Here is a 13,398-nt window from a genome sequence, read left to right on the forward strand (position 1 = left end):
TAATTTAGATATAAAAATAGTAAAATCAAATCTCAAAAATTGCTAACGAATCTTGATTTTATCATATTGGCCAATTATTTGATATCTAGGAGAGATCTCCATAATTTCCAGACATGAAATTTGTCCAAAATAATAATAATAATTTGGTACAAGCATAATCTCTCAAAATTCCCCACAGTAAATTATGTCGTTAACCGGCTTTGCCGGATCTTTGGACACGCACGTCAGCAGTCAGCCCCCCTCACCTGCATTCGAAAAACCAAAAGCCAAAAAACCAAAAGCGAAACAAGAGAGATGCCGTTTCTTGCACCCTCCCCTCCTCCTCCTCTTCTTAACTGCCCCCATTTTCTTCTCCACTCGTCAGCCACCAGCATTCCGCCCTCAGTTCTCGCATACTCCCCGTCTCCCTCCCCAGTCTCCATTTCACTCTCCAAAACTCCTTTTTTTTGTCATATCCCTTCCACGAATTCTTTCTCATTCTTGTTACTTTAACTCATTGAACGAGAGAGAGAATAATTTAAGAATGTCGTTCTGGAACGGCGATTTTCTGAACAGCGAGCTGGCAAAGCCGACGTCCATCTTCGGGCTGAAGCTGTGGGTGGTGATCGGCATTTGCGTCGGCGCCGCCATCGTCCTTGTCCTCTTTCTCCTCTCCCTCTGCCTCACCGCCCGCCGCCGCCGCCCCGCCGCCCCCACCGGGAAACCCCTCAAGCTCCACCTCCAGGATCCCACCCCGCCCGTCTCCAAGGACATCCCCGAGATCGTCCACCACCACCAGCAGCGCCACCGAGCCCCATCCTCCGCCGCCGCCCTCGCCGATGTCCAGATCGACATCGGCGGTAAGGCGGAGCACCGGGTGGTGCTGGCCGAGCAACACCGGCCGCCGGCGCCGGCGCCACCTTCGTCGTCGACGACGGGGACGGCCAGTGGAGAGAGCCGGGGGACAACGGAGGGGACGACGCCGTCGATGGTGGGCGGGGGCCCACCGGAGGTGTCGCATCTGGGGTGGGGACACTGGTACACGCTGCGGGAGCTGGAGAGTGCCACCGGCGGGTTCGCGGAGGAGAATGTCATCGGAGAGGGCGGTTATGGGATCGTGTACCGGGGGCTCCTGGCCGATAACTCCATGGTCGCCGTTAAGAACTTGCTCAATAATAGGTTCGTGCACTTATAAAAACCACATATGCATCGATGAATCACGAATCTCTGCAATTGCTGGTGGATATAGGATAAAAATTTGAAATTTGCTCTCTTTTACTCGAAAGTGAAAATTTTCAGTTAATTGTTTACCCTTTCTTCCTTTATTTATGTAGATTAAACATCGGTAGTTTGTTGCTTTCTAAATCACAGTTTGGTTGGTTATGAATTTTAGGATAAATTTGGAAATCTGTTGACATTTCACTTCTAGATTTATGTGTCTTAGGTGTTCTGTCACCTTGCTTGTTTTGTTTGTTTATCTAGAAAATTCGGTAACTTGTTGGTTTCTAGACTTAGGTGGCGGATTTTTAGTTAAAGATTGGGATTCACCCCATTTCGCTTGCAGGTTTGTGATATATATATATTTTTAAAAATAATGCTGAGTTTTTTGTTCTCTTTCAACTTTTCGACGAATTGTTTTGTCATAAAATTTTCTTTGAAGTGATTGATGCCTCTCAGCACATAGTGGTATGGTTTCATTCAATGTAGTGTAATTACATAATTTCTTGAGGACCTGTAAAAAGAAAAGGCCTTTTTCTTTTTTCTCTCTTCTCTCAGGGGTCAAGCAGAAAAGGAGTTCAGAGTAGAAGTTGATACAATTGGGCGCATTAGGCACAAGAATCTGGTCAGGTTGCTTGGTTACTGTGTTGAGGGGGCTTACAGGTATTCTACCTGGATCAATCTGCTAATCATACTTTGTTAAAATTATTTTAAATTCTCGAAGCAGTTCGGTGCAATGTTTAAGATGGAGTATCTGTGGACCGAATATTTTAATTGATTATCTACATCCTTCTGTTTTGGTTAGGATGCTTGTCTATGAGTATGTAGACAATGGCAATCTGGATCAGTGGCTTCATGGGGATGTCGGAGTAGTGAGTCCGCTAACATGGGATATCAGGATGAAGATAATACTGGGAACGGCAAAAGGGTACAGCATTTCTTCCATGATATTTGTTTCCTTTTATCTTCAACTAGGGAATCAAATTAGCAACAGAATTTTTCCTTCAAAAATTTTGTCTATAGAAATTAACAGAGGAAGCTTACTGCCAATATACTGAAAAAAAGTCTAAATTGAGGAGTGGGTTATTAACCACGAGCATTTTATAAGAAATATCTGAAATATCAGAAAGACTGTCTAATATGCTATCTTACCACATATACTTTGATAGAACAATCATATACTGTACTTATTTAAATGGATATAGATGACCCAATGAAGTATATTGTAGGCACTATGTACTAGATTTGAAAGGTGAAGTTGTAGGGCATGGCACTCATACTCATTGTCATAACAACATGAGGCATAAGCCTCAATGACCAAGCTTGTATATCACATGGGGCTTGCACATAAGAGGGGAAGGATGTGCTTCGTGCTGCGTTTAGGTGAGAAAAACCTACATGGTTGTGTACATAAAGCATGCCTCCTTTTTCTAAATGATAGCCTATTTTTGTCTTTGAATATCTATAGATAACTAATTAAGCCAATCCAATTATTACACTTTATGGTGCTCCCTTTTGCGAGCAAACTTTTCTGTCATAATCATTCAATTTTTTTTTCTTGAGTTCAATTGAGTTGTCAGATTGAACCATCAATCTTAAGATATTGATGGCATGGCTTACAGGTTGGCCTATCTTCATGAGGGGCTTGAACCAAAGGTTGTCCACCGTGATGTCAAATCCAGCAACATACTACTTGACCAGCAGTGGAATCCAAAGGTGTCGGACTTTGGGCTTGCCAAGCTCTTGTATTCTGAGAGGAGTTATGTAACAACTCGCGTCATGGGGACTTTTGGGTTAGTTTGAATTCCTAATCAATATGTTTACATTTTCCTTGCGGTGTTTAGAGATTTATGGGACCTTATTCTCTTTGGTTATTGCAGCTATGTGGCACCTGAGTATGCTAGCACTGGGATGCTGAATGAGAGAAGTGATGTTTACGGCTTTGGGGTGCTTGTCATGGAGATCATATCTGGGAGAGCCCCTGTGGATTACACAAGACCATCTGGGGAGGTTACTTTCTTCCACCAGACTGATCTGTCCAAGCTATCATCTGTTAAAACAACTGAGCCAAATTTGAACCTTTTGTGTTGTTCTTAGGTGAATTTGGTTGAATGGTTGAAGACCATGGTCGGAGGCAGGAAAACTGAGCAGGTTGTGGATCCTAAGATGCCAGAGAAGCCATCTCCCAAAGCACTCAAACGGGCACTTCTAGTTGCCCTGCGGTGTGTCGACCCTGATGCGCAAAAACGGCCTAAAATGGGACATGTGATCCATATGCTTGAAATGGATGAGTTGCTATTTCATGATGTATGCCCAATCTATTTTCATGGATCTGACCCAGCTCCATATTCCACTCAATCGTTTGCAATAGAATACTCAGAAAACATTGCTTTGGCTATCGTTTAAATCATTTCACTGCTTGACCCCTCCTTGTTTTTTGCATCCCTGTCACAGGATCGTAAACTCGGGCGAGAAGCATCTTCTCAGCCATCAGACCGGTACAACCAAAGAGAGGAGGGAAGCTTCCGCAGGCATGATCAGACAAGCTGGCGATGACAGGATCAAGTAGGTGGCTGACAATTTGAGCTTGTAAATTTGCAACAATAATGGAATTCTTCCCTTCTCGTCCGTTTCACGTTACATTCTCATCTTGCATTCAGAACTGTGCTGAGAAAATGATTTCTTATTGAGGACATCCAATTATGGAAATAATATTTGATGATATCTTTCAGCTTGTATCTACAAGTGGATGTTGTCTGACTCGAATTTTATTTTGTCATGGTCTCCTCTGCATGCGGCCTCTTCACCACTGGAACCTAAAATGTCCTTCATGGCTTTGTCTCTTGCTTCCAAGTGGTCTTTCTGTGCCCTTATTTCAAGAAACATCATTTATAGCAGTAATATGGAATATAGATGATCAACAAGTAGATGCTGTTGATTTGATTTGATTTTTTTTTTCTCAATACAATGAGTTTCTTCATGTGGTTTTATTGCCACTGGGTTTTATAAATGGCTTCTCTGATTATGCCTCATTTCCTTTTAACTGAATTGGTCCTTTTATGCTTGAATACCTTGAACAGATAAATGGCTGCATGTGTGCTCACATGTTGTCCCTGGACCTTCTACATTTAAAATCCATCTGTATCTGTTGGCTGGATCGTATCCATGCATGGTTGCTTCATTGGCCTTAAGTAACAAAATGATTAACATTTCCACTGCACCCTCCATATTAGTCCTCCGACTAGTATTGGTCGATCTACTTTTCAACCAGAAGCACCTTCCCTTTCATTCAGCCTTAGTAGAGAGAGTATATTTTAGGTCACCTCTCTTGAGATGTATCTTGTGGAGTCATTCACTATTAACCTTTCTTAAGATTGGCTACCGACAACTTGTACGCTATGAATACCTGGATCAGTGTATTATATTGTACTGTAAAAATCTATTATTGTTGCTGTTCTTTTGGGAAAAATGAAGGTAATTCCATTTCTCACAAACTTTTTGTGTTCTTCTCATGGTTTAGTGGAAAGGTTAATACACACTGCCATCCTATCATGTGCTTGGAAACATTTTTCTCTATAATATGATGCATCCCACAGTTTCCGGCACCACCAGAACTACAGTCGAGGCTGCTGGATGGAGAATCTTTCCCACTTCGACCTTATCTGCGATGGATGGGTTCGAATGCATAACGGTATTGTGCTCCAAAATTATGGAAAAAGCTAGCGTTCCTCAGGAAACTCCACAGCCAAGATGGGACAAAAGCACAGCACTGGTTCTTTAAATATAAACCAACCTCGGTAAATGCAATCACGTGATGCTCCTCGGGTACACCCGGTGGGGATTTAACTGGGAGTTGAAGACATTTCGACACTTGTGGATAAATTAGGATCAAATGGGGGGGGGGAGTGAGAAGTCCCACATGTTCCTGTGACAGTAGAAGGCGAAAGTTGCCGGACCGGCAAAAAAAATAATACTAATAAAAAGAGAGGAGGGTGGGGGGAGTTCCAGATCTAATTCGGTTGAGTAGGGACCAACCGGCGCGTTACAGAGAAAAGAGACAAAAAGAAGAGAACATAAAGGATGAGACTCGGGCTGTCACGAGATTTGCCAAACGGAAAGTGAGATTAGTAATTCTATTGGAAAACTTTGGCTTCCAGTTTTTCATGCAAACATGGCGATCGAAGAGGTCTCCAACCTGCGGTCCCAGAGACTGAGGTTTCAACATATTCATGATTGGATGATGCTTACGAGAAATTCGCGATCTCCGTCACAACTGGCGATGATGATATTGAAATAAGAAGAATTCTTGGGAATCAATTGGGAGTGGTGCTGCTATCATCATTAAATCAAGAAGATAAATTTGTACTACAAATGAATGCTGATAGCCCCGAGTCAGCAGTATGTTAATCAAGAAACACAGCCGGTGTGATGATGCTATCATCTTGCTGGTGATATAATTGCAGTGATATACCCTGAACAACAATAATAACACTGTCAATGGTTTTCCTTTTTGGTTTTTTTGGCTTCCCCTTTAGAGAAGTTGATGGTTCTTAATTAATTTCTCTTCTCAGATATCAACACCCACATTTGGCCACAGGAAGTTAAAAAAATAATGGATAATTATTGGTAGGGTTAATTCATTGTCTCACTGAAGTTATAAAAGATTGTAGCAAGTAATAACATGTAAAGGAAACTTCCATGGAGACAAGAAGTGCTAGAAACGATGACAGTAACCTTTGGTCACCTTTTTGTGATATGGGAAACTTACAATATAGAATGCTAACAATTAAGTATGTTTACTATGTTCCATAGTTGTAACTTTCGAAATTGTTTTGAGAGGTAATATGCAGTCTAGAAGTGGGAGAACAACGTTAAGCAGAATTTTTTAATTTAGAACATGGGAAAGGTCAATGTTCAACATGAGGAAAATATCTTCATAAAAAAAGAGAGGGGGAAAACATAATGATCTGATAATCATATTTTATCTCTTGCTTTTTTTTTTCCTAAGCAGAACTAGTTAATAATGGCTGCTTTTACTTTTAAAATGTTCGGGTACATTTCCCATATGTTTCCCCCAAGATCTTGAAACGTTATTGCTATGCTTCTCCGAACAAAAGATATATTGGGCAGGCACTAGAGAAAAAGAATAGGGCAGGCTTCCTATTTTGCCACGTCTTCTCCGTTACTCATGTTAAAAAAGAAACCCAAAAGTCATAGATTTCTTTACCAATGGAGTCATTAGTCCTATGATTAAAAAAATAAAAAAAATAAAAAATTACAATACATACTATATGATCAAGTGATACAACCAAGCAAATTAGTTATTTAGCAAGCCAATACACACATCTAGATAAATTGATATATAGTTTTTAGAACAGTGTTTATTGGTACACAGTACACAGTCAAATGGCATACACTTCAAATTAACTATCTAGCAAACAAATACACACTTTCAAGCAAATTATACACAGTTGTTAGAATATCATATTCATAAATACATACTACATGACCGGCGATACATACCCGTTGATTTTCTGATACATACTGCAAGTTTATTTGATACGCACCTAATAGTGATCTAATGCATACATTCAGATAAATTGATATAAAATTTTCATAACATGCATTTTACTAATATACACTACATGGTTAGATAATACACACTAAGCAAATTAATCATCCCGCAGGCCAATACATACTTATAGATAAATTAATACATTATTTTTAGAATATACACACTCGTCGACTTTTTGATATAGATTGCAAGCTTATTTGATATATACTTAGTAGTGATCCAATACATACCTTTCGGTAAATTGACACAGTTTTCAAAATATACTTTTTACCAGTACTCACTATATGGTCAGGTGATCAAATTAATCATCTCGCAAGCTAATACACACCTCTAGATAAATTGATATCTAGTTTTCAGAACATAGTACTCATCAATACCAATATACATTTTTCTAGCTTTGTCTAATATAAGAAATTATATACATATCATTCATTAAATTCCATAAAATCTTGGGTGCTAAGATTCTAGAAAAGAGAGAAATTTGTAGCAGGAGAAAGAGACTCAGAAGGAGAAGGAAGACCATATGAATGGGATAGACAGTCTTTCTAAAGAAGAAGATAAATGGAGAGACTGAACAAGGAAGAAGAATGGTGCAGACAATCTTTCTCCATGAACGAACTCTCTAGGCGCGTGTATTTTTTTTTTATTTTTTTAAAAAATTATAAGGTTGATGGACTTCGTTAGTAGTAGGAGTCCTATTTCTATTTGATTTTTGAATTTTCACTTTAACATGAATGCTAGAGAAAATATAGCAAAATAAGAATTCTGTCCGATACGATATTCTATAATCCTGCCACATGATTTTTGTTCTACATCTCCCACCTGGTTCCATATTTTGGGAATATAAATTGGTCAATTTTGACAGTTTTCCAATAAGCAGTTCATTGCACGGGGAAAAAAAAATATCTGTAAGCATGCTTTATTCACATGCAAACAAGAGATGGATAAATAAATATGTAATGAACTACTTCTTTTAGCCCTTGACACGAACTACTACGTTTTTTTGGTTATAAATTCTATAGATGATAACCAATTTTTTTTTTTTGGCCGCGCAGGGTAGGGGGACAAAACTATTATAAAAAAATAGCTTGCTGGAATCGAGGCAATAGAAGCATGCCCTTGACAACAACGCTGTGGACAACATATAGCTTGACGAAGTAGAAATTGTTCCTATCACGGAAAACAGAAGCATAAAATTGGCAATAATTCTGTCGACAATATATACGAAATCATCCATTTGTTATGACGACAGAGACTCTGAAGTAATAATTAGGTGCACGAAGTACTCTGATGGTTGATCCGAGAGGACACGACAGGAAGGAACCTTCCCATTACTATTACCCGGGATACTGCCATAAGCCACAAACACTTGCAGTTGTCCAAGTGCCACTGTTTTAAATCCATTCGTCAATTTTGATCCTCTACGATTCCAGATCCACAGAGTGAAACTGCCACATGATGTCTCAGCTTACTAGAAATCTGTCCACCATTTGAGAAATTATTGCCTACACCAAGTGCACCAGCATAGCCATGCATGCAGCTAATCACGATACTAATTTCTAAAATGGTGCACCGAGATTCAAGCATTAAGGAGGCATCATTGGCTGCATGCACAACCATATGGTGAACGCAATGTAGGCAATAAGAATATGAATGATGAACCAGTTATAATACCTTATAAGCTAGAAAAATTGTTAGATGGACCAGGTCTAGTGCACCACTCCAATAGTCACCTGCCAGATTACCTCTCCATGTATTTAAACTATTCAATATCAAAAAAGGGATGAGAATTCATCCGCATGTGCCCCAAGTATTTAAACTATTCAAGATCAAAAACCGGGGGGGGGGGGGGGGGGTGAGAATTTATCCTGTTATCCACCTTATACGTGCCCCACGATTTGAACCGGTCCACTAGACCTGGTCCATCTAATAATTTTTCGATAGGCTATACCCGTTTTAATTGTAGGATAGGGTTATTTCAAGGCGCGGAGGCGTGTAAATGAAGGCAGCAGTCATGATCAATGGGTTTTAGGTCTGGGTCATGATATCCTTCTGAGTGTAGAACAATTTGCCATCCTAACTGACCACCTATCCACAAAAGAATAGAACAGTCAAGCCTCCAACCATAATAGAAATCTAGCATTATCAATAACCATAAATTGCTTCTAATGCAACCATACAAAACACCATCATACTATCTGCAGACAAGAGGTCCACTAAACCAAAGCTACCTCAGGGCAGCATCAGCATGGCTGGAGAATGGACACAAATCAAAAAGTTCTACAGAGCTCACTAGTCAGTACAACGATGCATCATGCATGCATGGTGGTCAAGCAAACATCGACAAGGAACAAACTGCCAACTTCTCAACAAAAATATTGGCATACCCCATGTAACATTTAGGTGCTTGAATCTGAATTTACATGACCTACACTTTCAAAACTGTCCAAACCGAAAGTGGAATTCGTTCGGTCCTTCATGTAGTCTGGATGATTATCTATTCCAAGGATGGTGATGAAAAGCTCTCTTCTAAGTTATCCTTTTTTAAGTCACATTTTATCATTTATAGTTTCCCTTTCTTAACACGCATGTGTCCTTTTCCTCTACCTCAATGGTGCCATGTCCTCCTTTCTCGACCACTCCAATCTTCATTTCTTCAATCAACCAAAACACCTCCCCCTTCCATCACTAATATGATAGAGAACTTTGACAATGTTTAGTTTAAATTCTTCATTAAATTTTACAAAACTTGATTGCATGCAATTCTTACCATCCAACTCCATCAAACTGCCTTTGGACAAGCATCTAGCATGTGCTCCTTGATACTGTGCCACACTTCATAAATCCTTTCAGTTTGTGGGTGTCTTGTATCCCCCACTACAAACCTAAAGCTCTCCATGCCTCCTCCAACCTCAACATAACTCCATCCAGCCTCCTTTCTCGATCCCTCTCTCTTCATCTCAGCTCTCAACCTCGCCACATCTCCCCATCTTCCAGCCACTGCATATACATTTGACAATGCCACCCTCCAGACGTTTCCATCTGGTTCCAAAACAGAAAGCTCCTCCGCAGCTCTTTCCGCAATCTCAACATTCTCATAAAGCACACAAGCACCCAAAAGGGATCCCCACACTGATGGTCCAGGCTTAATGGGCATAGTTTTAATGAATTCCACTGCTTCATCGAGCTTCCCAGACCTCCCCAAAAGGTCCACTACCGCAGCATAATGCTCCATGCTTGGCTCAATACCAAAGTCCCTATGCATGCTCTTGAAGCACTCAAAGCCTTCCACTGTCGATCCCGAATGACCACATGCCGAAATAATACTAGCAAATGTTAGACCATTTGGTTTATGCCTTCCCCTGCTCTTAAGCTCAGCGAAAACATTGAGGGCAGAATTACCATCTCCATGGATCCCATAAGCTGCAATCATTGAATTCCAGGAGCCAAGATCCCTTATATCCATATCTTTGAAGATCTGCTCTGCTAAGTCTATCCTGCCTGATTTTGCATACATGTCTATGAGAGCATTACAGATAAATACATCGTGATCGAAGCCTGATTTAATCACGTATCCATGTAGTATCTGGCCTTGTTGGAGCGATGCTATATCAGAGCATGCTTGTATTGAACTCAACATTGTTACATGATCAGGCGCTAGCGCACCTCCACTTGTGCCGTGGATTTCACTGAGATGTTGCAAAGCTTCTGCAATGCTTCCATTCTTCACAAAACATGAGATCACTGTATTCCAAGATATTATATCTCTGTTCTCCATTCTTCTGAAGATCGAATGGGCCGACTCGACCTGCTCGTGCTTTGCATACATACCCATGAGGGAGTTCGCAATTATAGTGCATGGGAAGTAATTCATCTTAATCAAGTATGCATGGATCTCCCTCCCACGCTCCAAGGATTCTGAATGTGAGCAACCATGGACAAGGGAAGCAACAACATCAGGATCAGAACAGACATCTCCATTTGGGAAATAGAATCGAAAGAAAATCTTTATCCCTTCGGCCACCAACGCATTCTTCGCATACATCTCCACAAGAGAATTTACCACCAAACCATTGCTATCCAGCTCCAATTTCATAACCAAAGCATGAACCCAACCAAACAAACTCGAATCACTCATCAACGAGCAAGCCTGAATGACGCTCAACATCGTCACCTCATTCGGTCGAATGCCATCTTCCAACATCGTTATAAACAAAACCAAGGCCTTTTCAAACATCCCATGGAGGACACAACCCGAGGTCACCGCAGTCCAAGAAACCACATCCCTGCAGATCAACCCATTAACAAGTTTCTCAGCGCTCGCTATATACCCTAACTTCGAGTAAGTATCAATCAAGGAGTTGAGTACAAAGTTATCCCCAAGAAACCCATTAGAGATCAGGAAACCATGCATCATCCTCCCCAATTTCTCATCCTTTAGCAGCGCACAAGCCCGAAGGACAGCCGCAACGGTGAACTCATTAGGAAGAGGGGCCGCTCCTTCTGACAGCATATTCAAGAAGACACGGACAGCGGCATGAGCTGCTCCATTGTGGCAGTGACCGGATATCAAGGAGGTCCAAGAGACTACATCTCTTTGGGGCATTCGGTCGAAAAGCTCTGTGGCGCAGTCCAGACGGCCACACTTGGAGTAGGCATCGAGAAGGGAATTGGCGACGAAGAGGTTGGAATGGAGGCCAGACTTGAAGAGGCCAGCATGAAGGCAGGTGGTAAGCCTCAGATCTCTTTGGGCAGTGGAGGAGTTGAGGAGATGGACGGCAGCAGCTGAGTCGAGGAAGAGGTTGTTTGGGTGAGACGGAGGACGGGAATGGGAAGGAGGAGAAGGCGGGAGCTGCAAAGAGATGGGTGACATTGGATTTGTTTTAGGGGGAAGCGAAATGGATGTTATTGGTATTTTAGAACTTCTACCGTATCAGGGGGGAAGTTGATCGCAAAATTTCATGGAGTTGGATGCAGGCGGGAAGAAGGTGACCTCCGAGCATCGTTAAAATTACGGTCGTTATGACGGCCACGCAGCCTCCGTACTCCGTTATATTACAGAATAAAAACCCTGACTTATGCGTATCGTCCCGTTATTACTTTCCCAGCTGCAAATGGGTCGGGTTGACCCATATTCCAACCCGACCCGACCCATTTTGAAGGACCTGTATCCATCCTTTGGGTATATATTGTATCCATTCTTTTCTAGCAAAATGAGTAAGTGAATTCTTTAATGCAAAATTTATATACTATATCAGGCACCTAAAATGCCAATGAAAAATTCTCCAAATATTTCCTAATATTTATATAAGTTTACCCCCTCTTTAGATAAGTGGATTTATGTTCTTTTTTTAATCTTAAAAAGATAAGAATAAAGTGAAATATTATGTGCTTATTTATTTAAGAGAGGAGTTAATTTAGAGAGTGGATGAGCAAGCCTACTGAAATTTTTCGAAAAGCTCATTTAATGACCATATCTTTTCTGAAAAATGAAGTAGAATCCAACCAAACAACCCCACCAACTAGGCAACTTTAGTGAATCCAAAATAAAATATAGGTTACAGAAAGAACATGTGATTAGGATACAATTGATGTATTAACAACTTTTCATCAATTGGGTGCACAAGTTGAAGTTGACATCATGTCGATGAAGAAAACTTGAGCCATGCTGGTTGCTCTTTAAATATCTTCTCTTTTTTTTTTCTTCTAGATTTTACTAGTATTGTATTTTTCTTCTCCTTCCATGATATACATTATGATTATAAAATATTTTTTTAAATCCACATAACATATGATTTTAATGATTTTCAAATTTAATTGATATCAATTCATAAAATAACATTCTAATAATTGAATGATCACAAGTAGGGCTGAAACCAGATTGAATACAGATTTGATACTAGTATATCTCTATCTATATTTATTTTGTTTGACGAATAGTGATACGAATATAAATATTAGTTAGATGAAAAATTCTTATTCATATTTATTTTAAATGGATATAGATAATTAAACTTTATGATCATAAAATTTAAAATATTATTTTGATAAATAGTAAATCAAATTAATAGTATGTTAATGTAGTTATATATTTTTCTTAAAAGTTTATGGATGTTATATAAAATTATATAGAGTTATAAGTAAAATTAGATATTCAAATACGGATCGGATAATTGTTTATCCATATCCATATTCATTTTTTTCTACGAATATGGATATTAGTCGGATGCTCAAATTTCTATCCATATTCGAATTGATTCGGATACAAAAATGGATCCAAACGAATATTATCTAGTTCACCTTCATCTGTAATCACAAGCTAATAAGATCGTCATATATTTTATTTTTCTTTCTTATTTCAAGGTTTACTAGCCATTGCATCAATAGCTAATTAGTATTTTATTATCAAAAAGTATATCCTAAAATTGAATCACGTAAATAAAAGCCTATATCTATTATGATAAAACATATGCTTTTTAAAATTATTTGTATGTCTTAAAGCCCAAAATTTGATGGTGCTTTTTTTTCATCTCAAACAATTCTATTTTTTTGATAAGACCTTGTTGAATAAGTGGGCAGCAATTTCATGATAAATATCAAGCTCCAAAGGTTTTATTCATATTAGA

The 13,398-nt window shown here is 39.6% G+C and overlaps 2 protein-coding genes across 2 annotated transcripts; one reads left to right on the forward strand and one right to left on the reverse strand.

Moving 5' to 3' along the window:
• Positions 1-67: 67 nt before the first annotated feature.
• Positions 68-3,960, forward strand: LOC103718485 (putative serine/threonine-protein kinase At1g01540). Its single transcript, XM_008807337.6, has 7 exons — positions 68-1,158; positions 1,756-1,860; positions 2,003-2,125; positions 2,820-2,990; positions 3,078-3,207; positions 3,295-3,504; positions 3,652-3,960. Exons 1-7 carry the CDS (start codon positions 185-187, stop codon positions 3,751-3,753), a joined length of 1,815 nt encoding a protein of 604 aa, XP_008805559.5. The 5' UTR covers positions 68-184; the 3' UTR covers positions 3,754-3,960.
• A 4,938-nt stretch (positions 3,961-8,898) lies between these two features.
• On the reverse strand, positions 8,899-11,815 carry LOC103718486 (pentatricopeptide repeat-containing protein At1g11290, chloroplastic-like). The gene has a single exon (XM_026809027.4). It carries the CDS (start codon positions 11,643-11,645, stop codon positions 9,555-9,557), a length of 2,091 nt encoding a protein of 696 aa, XP_026664828.4. The 5' UTR covers positions 11,646-11,815; the 3' UTR covers positions 8,899-9,554.
• Between the last annotated feature and the right edge of the window lie 1,583 nt (positions 11,816-13,398).

This window comes from Phoenix dactylifera, chromosome 3 (genome assembly GCF_051530095.1).
Source record: "Phoenix dactylifera cultivar Ajwa chromosome 3, Ajwa_hap1_PhDact_Kaust_v1.1, whole genome shotgun sequence".
In the NCBI taxonomy this organism is placed as follows: Eukaryota; Viridiplantae; Streptophyta; class Magnoliopsida; order Arecales; family Arecaceae; genus Phoenix; species Phoenix dactylifera.

Excerpts from the sequence above, each read along its gene's own strand:
- LOC103718485 (XM_008807337.6), top strand. The coding sequence starts at position 185 with ATGTCGTTAACCGGCTTTGCCGGATCTTTGGACACGCACGTCAGCAGT. Across the intron at positions 1,159-1,755 it reads AAGAACTTGCTCAATAATAG|GGGTCAAGCAGAAAAGGAGT; the intron begins GTTCGTGCACTT and ends CTCTTCTCTCAG. Across the intron at positions 2,126-2,819 it reads ATACTGGGAACGGCAAAAGG|GTTGGCCTATCTTCATGAGG; the intron begins GTACAGCATTTC and ends CATGGCTTACAG.
- LOC103718486 (XM_026809027.4), bottom strand. The coding sequence starts at position 11,645 with ATGTCACCCATCTCTTTGCAGCTCCCGCCTTCTCCTCCTTCCCATTCC.